The sequence below is a fragment of the Lycorma delicatula genome, chromosome 7 (assembly GCF_047948215.1).
Source record: "Lycorma delicatula isolate Av1 chromosome 7, ASM4794821v1, whole genome shotgun sequence".
In the NCBI taxonomy this organism is placed as follows: Eukaryota; Metazoa; Arthropoda; class Insecta; order Hemiptera; family Fulgoridae; genus Lycorma; species Lycorma delicatula.
Genome location: NC_134461.1, coordinates 89,904,654 through 89,927,995, shown reverse-complemented (window position 1 = coordinate 89,927,995; position 23,342 = coordinate 89,904,654). Strand labels below are relative to the sequence as shown.

At 28.3% G+C, this 23,342-nt stretch overlaps 2 protein-coding genes across 4 annotated transcripts in view; one reads left to right on the top strand and one right to left on the bottom strand.

Moving 5' to 3' along the window:
• The first annotated feature begins 9,524 nt into the window (after positions 1-9,524).
• LOC142327796 (uncharacterized) lies at positions 9,525-17,327 on the top strand. Its single transcript, XM_075371134.1, has 3 exons — positions 9,525-11,002; positions 12,946-13,082; positions 16,759-17,327. The coding sequence occupies exons 1-3, from the start codon at positions 9,577-9,579 to the stop codon at positions 16,873-16,875; spliced, it is 1,680 nt and encodes a 559-aa protein (XP_075227249.1). The 5' UTR covers positions 9,525-9,576; the 3' UTR covers positions 16,876-17,327.
• A 1,083-nt stretch (positions 17,328-18,410) lies between these two features.
• LOC142327507 (organic cation transporter protein) overlaps positions 18,411-23,342 on the bottom strand; it is a 48,626-nt gene continuing 43,694 nt past the window's right edge. For 2 of the 3 annotated variants that reach the window (XM_075370630.1, XM_075370629.1), the window contains exon 11: positions 18,411-20,822. In XM_075370630.1, the coding sequence (XP_075226745.1) occupies positions 20,688-20,822 (135 nt within the window). In that variant the 3' untranslated portion in view covers positions 18,411-20,687. The remainder of the gene's footprint in view (positions 20,823-23,342) is intronic. The other variant, XM_075370631.1, reaches the window with a different exon arrangement.

Sequence of the window (23,342 nt, the reverse complement as noted above, 5' to 3'; positions counted from 1 at the left end):
TTATTTTTTGAAGTTTGCACTGAGATTTCATATATGTATATTTTAAATAGTATAATGTATGTTTTATTAAAAAAAATATGTTTTTTTAAATTAAAAATGAAGCAGTAGTTTTTCAATACCTGCGCATAAGTATGTAACACATTTGCATCCAACACAAGCAGCAATAGACTCTCTTCTCCACTATGTTCTTTGTTAATTTTCTCACACGCACGCACACACACACACACACACACACATATATATATATATATATATATATATAAACCGGGTAATATTTAAATATGGAAACAACTTTCTACTGTATATTCACAGGTATTTGGAGGCAGAAAAAAATGCGAGTTCTACATAGTTAAAAAAAAAGCTAAATTTTGGTGGGTTTTTAATTTTTGTCCGCCATCTTGAATTTCCAAACAGAGAACCAACAAATAAATGGACTGTAATCAAGATAGTACATCGATTAGAAGAAACCGGTACTGTAAAGAATCGTCCTCGCACCGGAAGATACTGTCACAACTGATGAAAGTCATTAGACATATTGCAAATCTTTGTTGAAGATACTCATGCATCGATTCGGAAAGCTGTTGTCCAACATGACATAAGTTATTTTTCTGTTCAAAAAATTCGTAAAACAAATAAATTTCACCCTTATAAGCTACACCTGGTGCTAGAACTTTCAGAAGATGATTTTGACCGCCGAATTGAGTATTGTGATATAATGTAAAAATCAGACAGACGCAAATCTTTCTAATCCAATAACATTTACTCATGAAGAGACTTTTACGTTAAATGGCCATATTAATAAGCAAAACTGTTGATATTAGAGTGATAATAATCCCAGATGGATGTTGGAAGCTTATACACAGAGCCTTCAGAAAGTGAAAGTTTGGGCGGGAATCGTTGATTATTGTTTGATTTATTTTAGATGAAAATGTTACGGGAGATGTTTATTGCAACTCGTTAGCCGATCCAATTTTAACAAATATTCGGGAAAATGTTGGAAAAGAATTAAATAATGTATGGTTTCAGCAAGATTGGGTCCCACCTCATTATTACCTAAGCGCACGGCAAATTTTAAATGAACAATTTCCAAATCGCTGGATAGGTCGTAAAGGAGCCACAGAAAGGCTTGCCAGGTCCCCACACCTGTTTCCTCTACATTACGTTTTTTGAGGGCATCTAAAACGTATAGTTTACGAAACGAAACCTACAGACATTGACGAATTGAAAAGAAGAATAATTAACAAATCTGCTCGTGTATCAACAGACATGATACAAGTTATAAACGGATATTACTTGAGGTTAGCACACTGTCAAGTTGTAGAGGGGAAGCATTTTGAACATTTATTGTAAAATGGTTTATTTATTTCATTAGTAATTTACGATCGAAAATATTTATTTAAATTTTTAAATAAATATCGTAATAAAAAGTAAATAATATCAGTTGGTATAGCACTTTAATTTGTTGTTAATTATAATATCAGTATATAGCTCTGTTTAAAATTTGTTATTGTATGCATTATGAATGTAAAATGCAATAAAATTGTATATTCAGCGTCTTTACCTCGTTTTATTGTTAACACGGGTTTTCCGTCGTTGCAACTTAAAATACTTATAACTCGATAACGAAGTCATTAAAAGAAAAACGGGTTTTACCATCGTTTTTCTTGTAACATTTTAAATTGAAATCATGTGTCATAAGTATGTCTACCTTCCTATTTAAAAAAAAATTAAGTTTGATTCAATATTGTGGATCCAAGATGGCGGACAAAAATTAAAAACCCACCATAATTCAGATCTTTTTTAATTATGTCGAACTCCATTCTTTTCTGCTTCCAAATACTTCTCAGATATGCGCAGTATAAAGTTGTTTCCATACTTAATATCACCCGGTATATATACATATATATGTTTCATACACATCCACACACAATATATGTGTTCACACATATATATATATATATATATATACACACACACACATATCATCACATATCGTGTGTGTGTGTGTGTGTGACCCGACAATGCTTCGCTATTGCTATATATATATATATATATATATATATATATATATATATATATATATATATGTATATATATATATGTGTGAACACATATATTGTGTGTGGATGTGTATGAAACATATATATGTATGTATACCGGGTATATGAAGGAGAGAGAGAGAGAGTTTAAATGAACACAATTGAAAATTATAAAAAAATTTAAAAACCGAACTTCACAAATTTTACCTTTCACTTATTCTCCTTCCCCTTTTCCCTTTTCAAATTCTCCCTTTCACCCCTCTTCCAGTTTCCCGTTTTCCCCTTTTTTCTTTCCACCTTTTCCCCGTTTTTCATTTTCCCCTTTTTTCCTTTTGCCCGCCCGTCCATTAGTTTTCATTAGTTTTTTCGGTCCATTAGTTTTTTGGTCTTTAGCGGACACACATACGAACATGCCTTTTATATATATATAAAAGGTCCATTAGTTTTTTGGTCTTTAGCGGACACACATACGAACATGCCTTTTATATATATATATATATATATATATATATATAATAAAAATATAATAAATATATATAATAAAAAGTCTGTATATTTGTTTGTTTGTTTCGTAAATATCTCGACACAGGCCCCACCTAGTATAGTTTTTGCAAAAATATTTATTTTTTCATAACTAATATTCATATTCTAAATATGAACCAAATCGGTCCATAAATATAATTTTTCTAAATATCTCGACGCCAGCGCCACCTAGCGGGTCCAAACTAATTCAGAAACCTTCCCTGGCATGCGTCCAACCATTCCCCAAAGTTTCATCTCTATCGGATGAACGGTTTAGGAAGGCATAAGCGACATACGGACAGACAAACATTCATTTTTATATATATATATACATATATATATATATATATATATATATATATATGTATATATGCGTGTGTCTGTTGTGCGCGTGTGTGTTTTCTTACATGGGTTTAATTTAGAGAAAGGGAGAGTGAATCATTTTATTTTTATATGGTTGCCTACTATGAAAAAAAAAAATATAAATTTGATACATTAAACTGTAAAAATAATTTGAAACATAATTTGTTAGTAGACTGCCTGCTGTTATGTTTGTTGGTATAATAATAATTGTAGATAAATGAGAATTTATTGAGAAAGAAAACAACATGAAAGATTCCATTTCATGCATTAGTGCAATCTGAACATATCTATATATCTGTTTTCCTTTTCTAATATATATATATATATTTATTTATTTTTTTCCTTTCTCTTTACTAGACTATAATTGGCAATTATTGTAGTTATAACTTCTTACTTACCAGAAAGAGATGTCCTTCACCTGAATTTCACCTCATCCTTTACATCTTCTAATGTTATCAAAAAAATAAAGAAAGAAACCAAGCAAACGTAAACAAACAATACTATTATTATTATTATCATTGTTAATGACATCTCATCATAGAAATTTCATTGTAATCCCTAATTAAATCCTTATCTTGCTTTTCCTCCGTAATCGTCTTGTATGTGGTAGATATTTCATCAAGTAGACTCTATAGTCAGTTGCTTTTTGTCACTAGGCATATATACATGTCATAGTACAATACTTGTGGTAAAACTTATAAGTTTTGTGTTGTGATCATTTTTTTTACTACCATAATACATTAAATATATTAAAATATACTATTCACTAATGGTTTTTAGTATAATAAATTTTGTTACAAATGGTGAAACATGGTGCATTTATGGTCATCTACATATAAAACTGGTAAATATTATTTATCAATTTATTTATTGTATTCTTAATTCAATATAAATGTGTATAAGCTTTTAATATTGTATGATTTATTCTATTAAATATTTTAATTATTATTTTTTAAAGATATTTTGTCGTATAATATTTTTGTATTTGAACTTACTAAATATTTTTATATATAGATATTTGTCTTCCTCGCCAAAAATGTAATGTATGTTAATCAATATATACTATTAATGTCAGAAAATGGTGAAAATATATTAATTATGAAACATATTTTTATTTGGATACTAGATGCCCGGCGAACTTCGTACCGCCTAAGAATCAATGAATGTCACGTTAACTTTAGCTAAATTTAATTTATTATTTATTAACATAAGTAGCTGACCCGTCAGACATTGTCCTGTCATACCTATAATTATTCAATTCGAACACGAATAAAAACTAAAAAAAAAATTTATTTCCAAAGCATAATGTTTATTGTAATATTCAATTTATTTTAGACCATTATGTATTTTTAGTAGTTTTATCGAGAAAAGTCTGACAATTCAAGTTTTGAATTGAATGCTATTTATTGAAGTGCTTTTGGATACAGAATGTTTTTTGTTTTTCCTTCTGGTGCGTACACAAATAAATTAGAAGGCTTTCTGACGCGTGAGCAGGCCACATACAGCTGTCCATGTTAGGCTCCATACTCCTAACTTACACCATTTTTAGTTTATTCGGAAAAGTTCGGGAAATTTCGGAAACCCCCGTATTTTACTAATTCAGAAACCTTCTTTGGCGTGCGTCCAACCATTCTCCCAAGTTTCATCGCTATCGGATGATCTCTATTGGTCCCCGAGATATGAAGGCTCCATACTCCTAACTTACACCATTTTTAGTTTATTTTAGGATTTATTCGGAAAAGCTCGGGAAATTTCGGAAAACCCCGTATTTTACTTACTCAGAAACCTTCCCTGGCATGCGTCCAACTATTCTCCAAAGTTTCATCGCTATCGGATGATCTCTATTGGTCCCCAAGATATGAAGACTCCATACTCTTAACTACACCATTTTTAGTTTATTTGGAAAAGTTCGGGAAATTTCGGAAAACCCCGTATTTACTAACTCAGAAACCTTCCCTGGCATGCGTCCAACCATTCCCCAAAGTTTCATCGCTATCGGATGAACGGTTTAGGAAGGCATAAGAGACATACATACAGACAAACATTCATTTTTATATATATAGATTATGTCGATAAAATATAATCAGTAATGTTTTTTTGTTAGGTAGCTAAAAATTAACCACTCTAATAATCTTGTATGAGAACACTTCTCTAGTTTTGAATTTAGTTTCTATAGTAATTATTTACATTAATTTAGGAGAGGTTAAAGTAATAATGAGGGTCGTTGTTATTAATGTAAAATATCAGTAAATGTATTCTGATACAGTTGTAATCTGATGTGGAATTATATCTTACAAAATTATACTTACCCATTTATTCATTCAACTAAATGGAAAACCATCATTATAATATTTATTTTTAGTGGCAAACAAAGCTTAGGAGACACTACATTGTAATATTCTAATCTTGCAAAATTCAAATAGTAGTGACTGTTTGTTTTTTTAGAAGCATATACCCATAAATTTTCGTAGCTGTTTCCAACCATAGATTGTATTAAATATTTACTCTGAAAAAGATTATAGATACTGACCAATTTCTTTGAATAATAGAAGCGTAACGCTATAACATTATACTTCTGCATTTGGTTAAATATCGGTATATATCACATTACCACTTTATATGCTAACTCTTTACCACGGCCACCTTTTTACTATTATTTCACTATCCTAATTTAACTATTATATATCTCTATATAACTATTATACTATATCTCTATAGCAGCTCATGTATTGATTTTTTGACCTGGTGGATACAATGTCTGGCTGTTACACATTGATCTTGAATTTGAGTTCAAATATCAGCCTCAGCTTCTTTTATTTCATCAATAATAACTTCCAATATTTTAGATATGTTATACGTTGAAGAACTAATTTTTCAATACGTATTTAATTAATGTTGTAAGAAAAAAAGAAATAGATTCTTTCTGTTTACGAATTTATAAATTTGGTGATTTAAAAAATTACAAAGTTGACTTTTCAATCTCCAAATATGATATTTATACTCAAAGTTGCTACTCAAAAACTTTGTTAAAGTAGCTGTTAAGTAGTAGGTTTGTTCAGGAATAAAAATTGAAATCTTTCATATATATGGTAGTTTTTATTCAGCTTTTGTTTACTTTTTTAAATAGAGATTTTCTCTTTTTTATCATTGAGAAATAGTCGCTGAAATTTTATATATTTTTAAAAATTCTATGGTGATACGTAAACTTGTATGAATAATAACATAAAAAATGTAAAATCGTAAAACTGACTTGATCTAATAAATTTTGAATGAAAATTATTTAGTGAACTATATGAAAACAGCATATAAATAAGCTACTTATTTATAAGAATAATAAATTAAAAAATTTAATACATAATAAAAAATAAGTATTTACAGAACAAGACCACAAAAATATATATTATATTAGTTTAACACCAGACTTTATAAGCGTAAATTATGGTTAGATAAGCTTTAAAGCATAATCACAATTATGTGGGCAAGCCAATTACTGGTTAGTTATTTAAATTTGTTTAAAAAATGAACAACTATTAAAAACTTTATTATCATTTAAAATAACATTTCTGTTTTATACTAGGTAATTTTTATGTAATTATGCAATTTACAAGTAATAATTACACATTAAAATTCCTTTCTTCAACAATTTTATTCATGTTTAAATGGGAATACCATTCATAAATTCTCTCGATCCTGTCGTGAGCCTCTACTGCTGTGAGACACTTCTCTTTAAGTTCTTTTTTACATAGTTCCTGAATCTTCTTTGCAGTCTATCCCTCACTAACCTCAATTTCTATCATTTACCTTCTGACATAACATCCTTCCTATTCATCATATGCGTGTTCCATTGTTGTCTTTAAATATTCCTAACATATCTACCCTGCAAACTCTTTCAGCAACATAACAGACAACTGACATAATCTTTTCTTATTTGCAAAAAAAAATGACCTGAAATTGTTTAAAATAAGAATCTGATCGTGCAGTAAATAAAAAAAGAAAATACGAGATAAGTAGAATATATATAATATATAATGTAATATATATATATATGTTACGGTAAAACCCCAAATACCGGTAAATCTTAAGTTTTACCGGTAAATTCTAACATTTACCAAGTCACTTGTTAAAAGTCCGAAAAAATCTTGAAACACATTTATTTCGGAATTTTACCAAATCGTTTTGGTCATTGTTGACAATTACCATATTCTGTTGATAAAAGTTGACAATTCTGTAATAACTTCTAAATAGGAAAGAGCATGAATTTAAAAATGCTCTTCTCAATTTCGGGATTTCAGTTCAAAAATCGCATTAAAATTAATCATTTTCAAACGTGAGAATAATCAATTAACAGTTAAATCTTAAATGCACAGTCTGGGTCTAACACCCGGATTGTTTTTTAACCCAATTTATTTTCAATTTTTGCTGCCGGAAAAAAGTTTTGAATCCCAACTGAACGTTTTTCATAAAATACAGTCATTTTGTTCATTCAAACCATTCTAAAACTTAAGGAAAGATATAAAAAACTTAAAAATAAAGGTAGAAAGATAAGAAACCTAAAACCTAAAGATAGGAAAGATAGAAAAAAACCTGTTTCATTTTTCACCCGCAGTGCACTGAAATCCGAAATTGGGAAGAGCATTTTTAAATTCATACTTTTGAATGATTTCATTCAAAGAATTGTCAACTTTTACCAACACTCTATGGAAAATGTCAATAATGACCAAAACTATTTGGTAAAAGTCCGAAATAAATGTTTTCAAGATTTTTTCGAACTTTTACCAAGTGACTTGGTAAATGTTAGAATTTACCGGTAAAACTTAGAATTTACCGGTATTCGGGGTTTTACCGTAACATATATATATATATATATATATATATTATGGGGTTTCATACAAAAAATTATGCATAAAATGTAATCATAAAAGTTTAAGAATATCACTTATAAAATAACATTTACTAGAAGTAAACATAACAGTACAGATGAAATCATTTTTTTCAGGATACTAAGACTTGTAAATCACTAATCAATTAAAACCAGTTAAATTCTTAAAAGTTCTAAAGGTTCACCTCTGAATGTTGGTATAATTTTTCTTTTATATTGAACTAAATAACCATCCAAAATTGTAAAAAAAATCCAAAATTGAAAGGAAAATATCTAGAAATTAAAAGAATATGTTAAAAATTATTATGAAGCAAGTTATTAACATGCTTACAACATGTTTTGCTTGTATGTAACTCATTGGTACAGATATAACATACCTAGTACAGAGTTCTTTATTCATTTTTCATGTCTAAAGTAGTTCTCTTAATTGCTTAATTTATAAATACAAGTTTTACAAATAATGCAATTATTACAAGTTTAATAAATAATGTATTATTTGTTATTTTGTTCATGAATTCATTTACAACATGGAAACTGCAGTCAATAGAGTCATTCACAATGGTCAACAATAATTTCAGGAAATTGTAAGCTAAAATTGGTAGACTATGTAGAAAATAAGTCAGTAGAGAAAAGTGGCTAGTCTGTTGGTATAGTCTATTGGTCTAGTTTGCATATTGGCTTCTAAATTTACTGGTCTCTTGTTTGGTTTCTTGCAAGAGTTTGGTAATTATACTCCTATCGTTTCATCTATATCATCTTTTAATTCAAATTATGTGTAAAGGAATGTACCAGGTTTGTAGTAATAGAATAAAAAAACATAAAATAAAGATTGGTAATATTTCATCCAAGTCCTGTTTATTCCTTGTCAGTCAGTACTTTATTTTCTGAATAATAATTAAATAATTTTCTTCATAATTGTTAATAAAAGTACCCTAGCATTGATAATATAAATTTGTTAGTTTGATTTAATTATGAAAAGAGTTATCAAATATAAAAGAAAGTTTTCATTCTGAAACTTGTTTGATTTTCACCAGCTACAATATTGTTTGTTAGTTGCTAAAGAAGATCTATAAAGATCTTCAACAGATTATAACAATAGTAGATTTATGGAGTAAGTAATCAAATCTTTCCTTCGTAAAAGCATTCAATACCATATCAACCAAATAAAAGAAGTATACAATAAAATTAATCTATTTCTATCATAAACTGATTGACGATTATAAATTATTATCAGCATTCTACAAAAAAGACTTTATTATTAATATAGAATGTTTATAAACTTATAACTGCAATTAAATTATGTTAATTATATATTACTCTTTTTTTACAGGTATCTTAATAATCATTATCAAATTAACGACAGTAACAAAAACATCAAATTTGTATGATAATACAAATACAATAAAAAATATAACAACAGATAATATATTTAAAAATTATATTAAAGACATATTATTAACAAACCATAATGATAAAAATATAACCTATATGTTAGTGAAAAAACATTTTATTGAAAGACTACCATTAACAAACAGTAATAATATATTAGAATTCAAAAATCTTTTAAATTTGCCATATTCTTATGATATTTTAAAAACAAATATTACAAATAAAATAATAAATTATTCAAATTCATTTCATTCTAATAATGAATCATATCCTTTAAATTTTGAAAGTAATTTTAGCGATTACAATTTGAATAATAATAATAGTAATGAAAATATATCTAATGGTAATGATAAGAATCTACCTTCTTTTTTTAGAGCTTTACGTATGGTGAAGAATGAAAAATCAAATAATAGTAGAAGACAAAGAAAAAATGATAATAATAGACATAGACATAGTAAACGAGTAAATATTTTAAAACCTGTAAATTATTTATTACCTCCAAAAAATGATTACTCTGAACTAACATCCAGTGAAATACAACCATTAAAAACAGCTTATAAACAATATAGAAAATTATTAGAGCAACATCAACAAGAGTTATCGTTAACAAAGAATTTACAATCTGATACAAAAAATCTATATAAAAATGTGGCAAAGTTGAATTATAATAATGATTATAAACAAAATATTTCTTCTTCTAGAATGGAACAAAATTATAGAAACATGAATAATAGATATAACATTTCTCCATCATTTATTTTAAAACCACCAGTAATTACTTTTACAACATCAGATCATATATTTTATGTTACACCAAAATTTATGCAAAAATTACAAACAGTTTCATCAACAGTAACCACAACTGCTACAACACCAATAATGTTTCTATTTAAATCACCGACAAATAATCATAAACTACATACAACAACAAGCTATGATAATTCTAACAATAACAACAATAATAATAATATTCTACCAGTGCAAGAAAATTTAGAAAATTATTACACTACCACTGCTACTACAAACAAAAATAACTTAATTTATAGAACTAATACAATACCAACAGTGCCTTCTGATATAACAGTAACTACATCCGACTGGTTAATATCATCCCATCCCCAAAAATATTTAATAACTTCAGATCAGAATATTCTTAATAGAACAATAAATACTACTGTAACTGGAAAAATATTTAATAATAATAAATTTGGATTAAAAAATTTGTCATTATATTATTTTAATAATGATAATTATAATAGTGAAGATGTTAAAGATAATTATTACTTACCATTGAATTATAGTACTACAGTATTGCCGACTTCCACAAATGAATATATTTTATCAAAATTAAAACAATCGCAAATACCAATACTTGAAATTAATTCAATGTTAAAAAAAGAATTAAATTATGATATAAATAAAAATAACAATAACAATTCGGATCATTATAGTGTTAATAAATTTACACAAGTACCATTACTATCACCTGATGTTGAGAAAGCAGGAATGAAAATTTATAAATTAAATGATAAAGAATCGGAAATTTATTTACCTTCTACAAACAGCAAAAATAATAGTAATTTATACAATGAATCTAACAAGAATTTTGGAGTAAGAATGAGGTGGACACAAATTAAAAGTGTTGAAAATAATAAAGAAAGTAATAATAATAATAATAACAATAATCATAATAATGATGAAAATTATGGTGAAGATAAAGATTTAAAGTTATCAGTTGCTGAAACAACACATTATAAAAGACCAACTACATTATTAAAAAAACCTTCACAGTATATTCCTCAGCAAACATGTAAGTACAACTAAACTTTTTGTTTTTATAAATAACATTTAGCCAGGTGAAAAATATTTAATTTGACTTTAAGCAATAATAACTATTTGTTGAGCTTCATTATTGTTTTATTGTATATTTTTTACATACATCAATTTAGATACCACGTTTTAGATGTTTGATCTTTAACAACTTTCTATTTTTAGTTACCATTTAGCCATAAGAGATGTGTCATCAGTTTTTGTTTGTTTTAATCTCAAGTTAAAACAGAAAAATTCATGCATACCTTACTAATTAACCTGTATATCAAAAAAAAAAAATTTTAAAAACTGGTCTTTGATTTTTGGATTTACCATAATCATACACATTTTCAAAATAATAAGTGGTATAAAAATATTTCCCCTCTAATAAAGACCTGCCTAAACAATTAATAGCACAGCTGAATTAAGTTAGTTCTCATAGAATTCTGAGGATGAGTGGATTTTCCTTAGTGAATATTAAGGAAATATGTATATATATATATATATATTTATTTATTTATTTAGATTAAATTTTTTATGATCCATTTTTTTCATTTTCCTCTTTTTCAATAACTATATATAATATTTTTTCAGCCTCCGCAAAGTACAGAATTAGAGAACACACTCTCACCTTTACTTTTTTACGTTTATCAAAACATTTTCGGGCCTAAGCTCATCTTCAGTAATATTTTTTGCAATCATTGCAATACTTAATTCCCCCTCCATATTATTATTAATTCCCCTGATAAAAATTGCAATGATTCCAATGCTTTTCCATTCTCTTGACTGAACGAATATTTGTTCTGAATTTTTTAAATGTTTTTTTGATTTTACTAACAAACAATTTTTACAAAATAAAATGTAAAGAGCTAAAATTAATATATAAATGTAAACAAATTTTTCTTTTCACACAACCAATTCTTTTTCTTCCTTGATCCTGATCCCTTCGTCCCCAGTTTTGACCTGGTTACATCCTTACTAGATCTGTGCTAAGAATGTAGAGACATTTAGAAATCTAAGAAGCTAGGGATGTAAAACTTCTACATCCTTATGATTCTACATCCTTAGTATTTGTGTGATTTAATATTTGCTTTGGTCAGAATCATTGCTTATACTCAAACAGTATGTCCTGGCTGGTTACTGTACAATTCCAACTTGGAGTTGAGCATTTTTTTTAAACCCAATTCTCTGATCCTAATTACTCCTAAAATCATAAATTCATATTAATATTTGCAACTTTCAATAAAATCTTCAAGAACTTAAATGAAATCATTAGTACAAATTTACAATGTCAGAAAATTAGTTTCATGAAAAAAAAACATAATTTATAGAAATGTTCAGTAAGAAAGTAAAATAATCACCCTTATTTTAAGGGTGACTATTTAAGGTTATTGTGAAATTTAGCAATAGAATTTATCAGTTTCAAACTATTACCACATTATTATTAAAATTTAGGTAAAATGTAGAAGCTTATTTTGTTCATACAAAGATATGGCAAAGGTTAAGTAAACAATGACATTTTTATTTATTGTAATTATTTCAATTATTAGATTAACATGATACATGAAAACTTCTAATGGTAAAGGGCAAAATATTTTGTATTAATCAACCATGAAGGTGCATAATATATTAGTATCTATTTGAGTAAGGTATGATCTGGTATTTTCATATAGCAGATTGTGTCATAAATGCTTGCAGCCTAAATGGTACAAAATTTATACTAAAAGAAAATAAAAGCTTATTGAAACACAATGTGTATTTTGAAATTTCTATAATTAATCCAAGTTAGTAAGAAAACAGAACATAAGCAAAAGAACTAAAAGTTACACGTGTGTGTATGTGAGCAAAAGTGTGCTATGTACTTGGAATAACAGTAACATTAATAAAAGTAGTAGATGAGATAATTAATTTTTTTTTAAATATTTTTAATTATTATTTTTCAAGTTGTTTTACATCGCCATGTAATACCTGGAGCTGCAGGAGAGGACTATCCAACATTAAGTAGGCCACCGATCAATTCTCGTTTTTCTTGTAAAAATGATGGCCGCAGATATATTGCTGATGTATCATCTGGCTGCCAGGTATGCAATCAAAGTTATTTTATTAAATATATATTACATCTAACTAAATTCTTAATTATAAACTGGAAAATAGGCATTCTTATAGCCTTGATGGTGTTTGGTCATGTCCCTAATGATAGTAACATCTAGGTACCATCACTGGATGGTACCAATGATATGACCATGTGGCCATATTGGTCTAATGTATAGATGACCAGTGGTTTTAAAAAAGAACTATCTAGTATTCACGTGGATGGTTCAAGGAAAGGTATGGTAAAAGCACAAAATGTACATTAATTATAAAATGAAAAATAGAAGTGTTTCAAGACCCTATTAAGATTTAAAAATATCTTATATTAAAATATAAAAATTATATTAAATATGTGGGGGTGCCAAATATTAAAAATAAATCAGAAGGCATTATCGAAAATTATTTGAGCACTTATATACATGTTTAACAAAAAATTTATCTTAACTTTTTTTTTTTAATTAGTATTATTTAGACTCACCAAGAGATTAATATGAGAAATATTATCTATTATTTCTAATAAGAAATCTAATATAAATTACCAACCAGGCATTCGTTCATTTGAAAGAATGTTATGATAATCTGAAGTTACTTTTAATTAAACTTTGTTATAAGGATCAAGGTTGGACAATTTCTGGTTATTTAAAAGTACTTTCTTTGTTACTTGGACATTCTGACCCTGTAGGGGAAGACACCCTTCACCAACCCCTCCGTTCTGAGCTCTTATGGGCTTTACTGGAGGTCATCTTTGAAACCTCAGCTTTTGACATATTCCAGTCTACCTCGGCCAGGATGCCACCAATGCAAATGCCACAAGTGATATTCCATCAGTGAACTACTATTTAATGAACTCAAAACAAAACACATCTCACCAAGTCTTAAGCAAGACTGAAAATACCTAACTAAACAAAGGAATTGAACTACCTACCCATAGAAGGAAAAAGCGAGTTCAACATACAACATGAAACATAAAAATATTACATTAAACAATAACAACACAGAAACATTGAAACAAAACAAAACAAAGGATAAGAACAACAAAAACATAATTTATAAAACAAACCATTAACAAAATACAATAAAAGACAAATCCAAGCAGAGCTCTGATCCCCTCGCAATCCTTTCCTTTGCTAAGTGCACTATAAAATTCTTCACTACTGCACATTCTGCAAGACTCCTCCAGTCTACCCAAACTCAAACTCATGAAATTCACAGTTGGGGCTAACATAGGCTCCAATCAGCAGTGCATCTGGTAATTCCACTGTTATCAATCCTTCTTCTCTATGGAATGGCTGCCAGCCCCACCGTCTGCTAATATTCAGAATAGCGACATCACCATTCTCTTCTGCTACAGCATCTGTGCACCATTCTCTTCTGGCTACTGTATGTCGGTTAGGTTCGATTGTTATAAGGATATCCACGCCGAGACCCCTCACCAGTTCTCCCGCTAAGTTGTGGGAAAGAGTACTTCTATTGACATTAGATAGGGCAACTTAATCATTTCTGGTTGAGCCGTTCGTCACGCCTCTGGTGTGGTGATCAACGCTATTGCAATCCAAACATCTTTTTCCTTCTTGACATTCCGTAATCTGGTGGCCTTTGCCACCACAGTTTTAGTACAGCTCAGTTCTGTTGGGACCCCGGCACTCAGCGCTCCTGTGCCCGGAGCCCCAACATCTGTAACAGCGAGTGGATTCTTCTCTGATATAAGCTTGGCAGTGAACCAATCCGACTGCTATCCTCTTCTCTATGAGTTTATTTGCAGCCCTGTCTGTCGTGATGACTGTCACGAATGTGTATCGTCATACTCTTTCCTTATTGGCGATATTCTGAAGTCCTCGTGACTCCCGAAAACGCCGGCAATTGCCTCGTTTATCTCCTCTTCTGATGTGTCCAGTTCCATGTCTTGGACATGGAAAACTGCTCTCCTGTCGCCTCTGGTGCGCATGTCTACCTACAGCTCCGCCGCAATATCTCGTAGAGCTACAGTAAACTTTTCCGCATTCTGCGAGTCCTTGATCCTGATTTGGAGCTCTTCATTGCATCCCTTCCTTAAGGAAAGGACCTCCCAAGCCTCTTCCTTGGTTACGGATGTTTTCATCTTCTTTAGTTAAGTCCGCGTAGGACTTACCCTGAGCTCTTACTACGAATACTCTGCTGTCTTCAGCCGGAGGGGTCGACATTAGAGCCGTGACGGACCTTGACCTTGAACGGTCGGATGTCTCAGCTGATTTACAAATCACCACTGCCGCTGGTTCGTTGTTGTTCTTAGATAAGTATACTAACATATTTCTAATAGCCGTGCCAACTGGTCCTCCAGGCAGAAAAAACACCGGTCTCCAATACACGTCTTAATGACCCCATAATGGTAGCCGATGTCTCGCGGTCATTGCCTTCGATGTTGTAGTAAATACTGAACTTGGTGTTTAAATCTTCGCGCCCTCGAGTTGTTAACGTCCACCCTCTGCTGTTTTGCCAAGTCAATAAAATGACAAGAATCAAAACCTGTCTTCATCATCAAGAGATTTATTCTGTCTTATTGTGTTTAGTATTTCAGACGGCCACCTACGTGGGAGTAGGGTACTTTGGTCGGTCCCTTCCTCCATGGGAATTGACTTGCGCCGCATCTTATATTTTTATCGCATTCTGTGTCAAATTTCTCGTATTTTGTCATCCCACAAGCCTAGGTTTGGGAGGAACAAAAAAGAGTGATCGGGAGGTGTTTGGAGGAGGTAGGTAAAATTTATCTGCTTGAAAATAGGTTCAAAAATTTTTGGGGGGGGTCGAAAATGTATCCCCAAAAAAAGGTTCAACAAATTTTTTGGGGAGAAGGGGATCCGGAAATACCCGGGATGCAAAGATCCCGGGGGGGTGGAAGGGTAGGGGTTGAGAAATAAAGGACAAGGTTGTTCCCCTTATAAACTGTGCGAGGACTTAGAATTTCTCGCTTACCTCAGTGAAAATTGTTGAAAAATCTTCAAAGTTCTTTTTTACTGCTGTTAACAGTGACGTCAGTGACTTATATTTCCCTGTCTATTCGATTTAGAATATTTCTTCTCTAACCTCAATTACTTATACATTGGTTATATGTGAAAAACTAATGCACACAGAAAAATCAAAATTATGGTACAATCCATAATCCAAAAATCATGAAACTTTAAACACTTCTGATATTTAAAGTAAATTTGTTTTTCGTATCACTTGTAAATAAATTCTAAACTTAATTAAAAATTATTTTTATAGTTTTAACAAAAATTTGAAGCTTCTTGTGAAAAATCCTTACTTGATGGGAAAAAATTGAGGTCATATCTTGGTTCAGCACCAAAATGCATAAGAATCAGCTATCAAATTGAAAACAATTTTTTTTTTGTTAAAAAGCATTGAGTTATGTTACCTTACTAATCAGGTTTTGATTTATGTAATATTATGAATTGACTTCCAGGACTGAAAAGTTAATATTATAATTCTATGTACATGAATTAACAAATTTCAGGAAGGTAATTATAATCAGTTCCTGGGAGTTTCTATCAGGATACACATTGTCAAAAGCTGACTATTATAAACTAGTTCTGCTACTGTTTGTTGTTTGATCTACCAAACAGTATAATAAAGCAAATTACTTTTAAAAATCTATTGAAATCTTTATTATAAATAATTGAATCATTTCAGGTATTTTTCATGTGCGTTGGTGATGGACCAGGTGAAGCAATGTTATGTCCAAATGGAACTCTTTTCAGCCAGGATTTTCTTGTGTGTGATTGGTGGTATAATGTAGACTGTCATTAATACGATTATAAATTATTTATAATATTTATCATAAATTATTAATTTTTTTTACAATACTTTAATTATTAATTAATATCAATATATTTATTTCAACAAAATTTAAAAGAAAAATTGTTGGAATATGCTTATAATATTTATAATGCTGATTTGAGGGTTAATGTCAATATATTTGATTGATTCTTATTAACTGACTATAAAAAAGAAGAATCTCAATTTGAAATGAATGTTTTCTTTTTTTGTTCAACCCACATCCTTTACCAAAAGGGCAGATTTTATACAAGACATTTGTTTAGTGGTCCTATTATAAGCTTTTCCACATAACTAGTTGAAATTTAAAAAAAAAAATTTTGTTGAACTAATTGAGATTTTGTTGATTTAATTTTTTTTGTTTTTGTGTAGTCATCATTGTTTACAAATTTTATAAAAATCCATACAAAACAACGCTCTATAATAACCAGCTTGCTTTTCTCTCAGTAAATGATTTTTAGATTTTATTTTTATTTTTTATGAAAATCAGTTTTTTTACTTTCCTGGGGAATATAGCTGCAATAGTTTATTAAACAAGTTATATTAAGTGTTATATTAAAATATTTATATTAAAAAGTTATATCCTGTATATTGATATTTTTTAAAAATGTTTCTTATAATTTATTCACAACTACTAAAAAATATATATTCTCTTTTTTTGACTCGTAATTTTAATTTTTATTAACATTTATTTTTGTATTTTTCTTTATACTTAAAGGGCTATTAAAATTAAAATAGTTTTGGATCAATATTATATTCTGTACCCAAAATGAGAAGCAATTTTTTACATTACTTCCATATGTTATACTTGATTTTTTCAGTATTTTTAAACAATTCTCTTTTAAACTGATTTTCTTTCATTTGAGACCACTTCTTTATAAATACAGTTTTCCTAGATTTTTCCCACATAGTAAGGAAGCCTCTAAAATAAAAAAAAATGTTTATTCAAAATTTACAAATTTGATGCGTAAATCTTTTTTTGGTAATCATTACTTGACTGGAGTAGCTGGGAAAATCACGCAGTATTTTGCCACCTTATTTTTATTTTTATTCCATTTTAATATATTGAACTGTTTAGTTTACTGTTGTTTTATTAGTTTATTATACTATTTTCAGTGTACTATATCCTGTATTAATATGTGTAATTATAAAATTTGTAGGATATGTAATTTCATTGTTTAACATAAAAATAACACTATCTAACAATTAAATATATAATTTTCTTTTGGATTTTTGACGGAAGGAATATTTACATAATTTATAAAAATCTCAATTTTAATTTTTATGTGATGGCAGGTGTCAAAAATCAAATCAAGTGTTTATTTTCAATAAAGGTTATTTAAAAAAAAGTGGATACATTTTAAAACTTTTTCTTACTGATTAATTGGTTTTTGATTTTTGCTGAAAAATCAAACATACGTAAAACTAAAACTAATTAGTTTTGCAAAGGTCATGACTAAATTTTTAAATTACTAAGGATAATGAGGAGAAAAATACAGCATTTAATATTTAAATTAAAAAATTTATTTTAATGAAGTTAAAAAAAGTTACAATAAATTAAATCTTATTTACAATAATAACTTAAAAAATAATAGCTTTAAAAAAAAATAATAATAATAGCAATCATTTTAACTGTACACAGCATCTCAAAATACATTTGTGAATGTGTAACTAGACTAAAAATATTATATTATTTTTAACACAATACTGAATAATTTAACTGTATAAATATAAGTTTAAAAAACCATAACTATACATTTAATTATAAACAAAAATTCATGTTTAACTACAGTTTTGTTTGCTATAGTAAAATGTGTGATCTCTTCCTAATTTATTTTTTTGAAATATCATCTTCCAAATTTTTACACTAAAAATAACTAAAGACTGGGCATTAGAATTTGGTACGAGTACATTAAAGAGTTAAGTTGAATTAATGCTGGTTCATTAGACTATTACTATTTGTACAAATGCTAGTACCCAAATATTGTGAGATCTCCCACTTCATTTGTTGGATAAGTATAAAAGTTTCTGTAATGAGACTCTGAAGTCAGTTTTGCATATTATTTCCTAATAAACTTAATAATAAGATAGTTTTCATTATAATTTTTCTTTACAATCATTTGTATTTGGAAAAGTTTCTCACACATTGCTTTCATGAAAACTAGATTGTAAAATAGATTTAGTAACACTAAAGATTGCAGAAGAGATTATTTAATATTTTTTTTGCTTTTAATAACAGGATGTAATTTTCCACAATCAAAAACTGATCTGAAAGCTAAAAAAAACATAATTTTCATCAAATCAGTTGCTATTTATTATGCAGTTTCCTTCTACATATTTTTAAGTACATAGTATGAAATGTACTCATATAAGTGTATTTATTAAAATAATTTAACAATAAAATTGAAAGAATGAAAGTTAGTTTATACAAGAAGTTTATACTAAAGATATTGTGTTAGGATAAGCTAGTCAGTTCTTTCATACAATTCTTATTTAAAGACAACAAAACAAAGAGGTCATGTGCCAACAGTGAAAAATGTTAAATCTGTTTATCCAGATTTGAAGATGGAATTGGGGTGCTTGATCCAAACTTCTTTACCTTCTCTCCTACACATTTGAGTTAAGCATTCATTCCCCATAAAGTTCAAACCTGAAAATATTATGTCCTTGAATTAAAGATACACCGATTAATAGGAGATATCAAACCAGGTATGGAAAATCTATGTAAAATTATTTTGAGAAATTAAATTTGTTTAATTTACCACAAGACCTTGATAATATAAATATGATTTACAGCTTGTATTGCCTGTTTGCACCTTGACTGTTTTAATTTTGTAGTGATTGATTAAATACAATGTTATTAGGAAATATATCATTATAAATCCTTAATTTTGCCTGATTTAAAACAAATTCCAACCCTTTGAATTAAAAAGCAAAGAAAGTGTTCTTAAAGTAAGTCTTTATTTTACTGAATAAAATGTAATTGCAATATTCAGTTTTAATAACTACAATTAGACAACTACATGAATAATGGAATTTTATTGCAGTATTAATACAATTTCTTAAAAAAGAGTGTTTTCTGATTAGAGATAAGACTACTGAGATAATAATTGTTTATTTCAACTTTCAAACTATTTTTGAAATTGATATAATTAATTTACATAAGCTTCAATACCAAACTGATCACAACTATAGCTAAATCAATTACTTAATTACTATAAATTTCAACAAAAATATTTATTTAAAATTTTAATCAGACATTGTACATTTGGTACAATTTATATGAATTCCTTATTGGAATCTACAATTATAAAAGTTTAAAATTATTTTAATGAAGTCACAAAATAAATAAATTCTATATTTTTAGACACTCTTTCACAAATAAAGTTCTAAAGTTAGCTAAATTGAAAAGAAACATAAAATCAAGGACCAAGTCATTATTATTTTAAAAATAAAATGAAAACAAAATATGATTTTTTAAAACATATTTTGTTTTGATTTTCTTTTCGCTATGGATTTTCACCAAGTAAAAGCTTCATTCATCGATCATTATTATTTGTTTATTTCATTAATACCACAATCACACACTTTTAATTTAAGTATAACATTTAATATATTGTAATACTGTTCATTCAATTTTTTACACAGTAGATTAACAGACTGGTTATAATTACAGTTCATGTTTCATCAATAAGCCGTAGATATTAATTTTCATAATACTTATTTATGTTCAGGTACATTTTTTTGTAGAAAGTAAACATAACACAAGTAATAAGTGTCAACCTTTACGTGCCAATTTTTTCAGCTTCAGCAACAGTGTCAGGCAATTTTGTATTGAGTGTTTCTGGAAACTGAGTTGAAATTGCTCCAGCAAGTAATGAAAACAAACCCCATAATAAAAGTGGTTCAACATATGATGACTGAAAACAAAATAATTGCTATTAATTAAGAATATTTAAATTTATCACATTTAAAAAAGTGACACATAATTTATATAGTGTATATCTCTTTATATATAATTCTTTAATCATGACAGAAAGAGAATTAAATGGTCCAATCTTCATCTTAAATGCAGGGGAAGAATCTGGAATATTCTAACATGAAGTAATTGGAATATTTACAAATTATTTATAAACATTCAAGATTTTGCAGGTGAAAATCAAATTAAAACAACTTAATAATAAATATCTTATCTTAAAGTAATATATATATAAACTACATTTTAAACATCAAAGTAGTCAGTTAAATTACTTGGTGTTTAAATTAATTATTCACTTTGGTTCAGTTCTTATATATAAACACTGTGGACAAAGTATTTGATTTCTACCAAGAACATATACAGCTTTTGTCTAATGTTGAAAAAGTAAATAGAAAATTTGTTATATTTACATTTTTTACAAAAAAGAAAAAACAAACATATTTTCTGTTTTTAAAGATTCTCTTTCTGCTATTTAAATATTCACATTTCAATGATTTAAAAATAAGCAGACTCACCAGGTTGATCAAGTGTTTAAAATTATCATCGCAAATTAGCTAATTTACTAAGTCGAAGGTTCTAAGATTCAAATTCTAGTAAAGGTAAGTTACTTTACCTTTATGTATATAATACTTTATGTATTCGAATACTAGACAGTGGATCCCGGTGTACTTTGGTAGTTGAGATTCAATTTACCACCACCTCAGAAATGATCAGCCTGAGTCTGTAAAACACTACACCTAATTTTCATGTCAACCTCATCTCATAGGGCCATAGAGTTGCTTATTGTTCATATTGTTCTTAAAGTTGAAAAGATTTCAATATACACAATAGAAATAAAAAATAAGCAACACTGGTGAGGAGTACTGTTTGTTTAAAAAATACATTTTTTACATTGAAAAACAAAAGAACTGCTGCTATTCTATTAAGAACTTTTTTTAATTTTATTAAATAGAAAGATTAAAAATTAAATAAAAATAATTTTTCTGATAAATTATTTAGTTTAAGAAATATTACAAAAAATTTATATTAAAAAAATGTATAGATTTAACTAGTTGAAAAATTAAAGTTCTGTTTAAAAGGTTTGGCATTTTTAAGTATATAAGAAAATGCCCATTTCATAATCCCATGCACAATCTTCCAGCTACTATGGTCATTTAAAAAAAATTGTTACAGTAAACAATAAACAGTTGAAACTTGGTTAAGCGCAGCAGCTTAACCAACACAGCCACTGTAACTGTATGTGTGATGCAATTGGCTACTCCTGCCTCCAGTTACTTGACTAAAAATTATAAAATAAAAGTAATTAAAAAATTTAAAAAAAAAGATGAGAAATGAAGAATGGTCACCATCTATTAGTGTTTGTTGGGTAATGCTAAATAAAATATATTTTTACCCATACTTCATACGGGTAACCAGTTGTAACTAATAATTTTTAGATGGAGGCTGACTCTTTTAAAACCACATTCTTAGATCAGTCAAATTTTCGGGTCCTGTACTGACTAAACTCTTGTTCTGAATAAATTACAATACACTGATAGTTTTTATAAATTGAACAGGCTTTAATTTTTATTCATCATTATTATTTCACATTCATGAGTTTAATGAGCACAAAAGGGTCCAGAAGGCAGATCTTTCTGGCTAGAATGAAAGGGCAAGACTGGCTAAACATCCCCTAACCATGATGGGAAACCTAAGTAACTGTATACAGGCAAAGCCGCGATGACTCTGTTAGTCTACATATATAAAAGAACATGCATGATTTATAATCAACATCCAGAAAAAAACTATTGAAGATAAATTGATGAAAATTTGTATACACATTCTTCTTATGAGGTAAGTTCACACTAAGAAGGAATTTTTGAAATTCTGAATTTAAAAGGTTAAAATGGAATAACAATGAAATTTACTACTTTTTGAATTTCTCTTACTGTTTTATTTTTAATTTCTAATTTTAATTAATAAATGAAAAAATTAACTTGATTTTTGGTGTGTGTAGTCTTTATATGAAAATCTATAAACCATTTTCTAAATTTTTCAATATTTGACCTTGAGAGGGTTGAAGAAAGGTAAAAAGGTTTTGAACAATGATTGTAATTTTTCCTATTTCCTACTATAATAAATGAGAAATTCACTAGATTTGGGCTTCCAATTACTCTTCAGATAAATATCTAAAAACCATTTTTGGGTTTTTTGAATTTCAATTTTTTTAAGGGGTGTGAAATTATATGGCATGGCAACTTAACCAACACAGCCACTGCCATTGTTACTGTTTATGCAATGCAATTGGCTGCACCTGCCTCCGATTACTGAACTAAAAGGCATAAAATAAAAAAAAATGACCACGCACGAGCGAAACCATGACAGGGATGGTAATAGAAAATAATAGAATATTGTATCATTATCGTCACAAAAGTTATTTTTTATGAACAGTAAAGAAAAGAATGGAAGAACTTTTCACCAT

Excerpts from the sequence above, each read along its gene's own strand:
- LOC142327796 (XM_075371134.1), top strand. The coding sequence starts at position 9,577 with ATGGTGAAGAATGAAAAATCAAATAATAGTAGAAGACAAAGAAAAAAT. Across the intron at positions 11,003-12,945 it reads GTATATTCCTCAGCAAACAT|TTGTTTTACATCGCCATGTA; the intron begins GTAAGTACAACT and ends TTATTTTTCAAG. Across the intron at positions 13,083-16,758 it reads ATGTATCATCTGGCTGCCAG|GTATTTTTCATGTGCGTTGG; the intron begins GTATGCAATCAA and ends GAATCATTTCAG.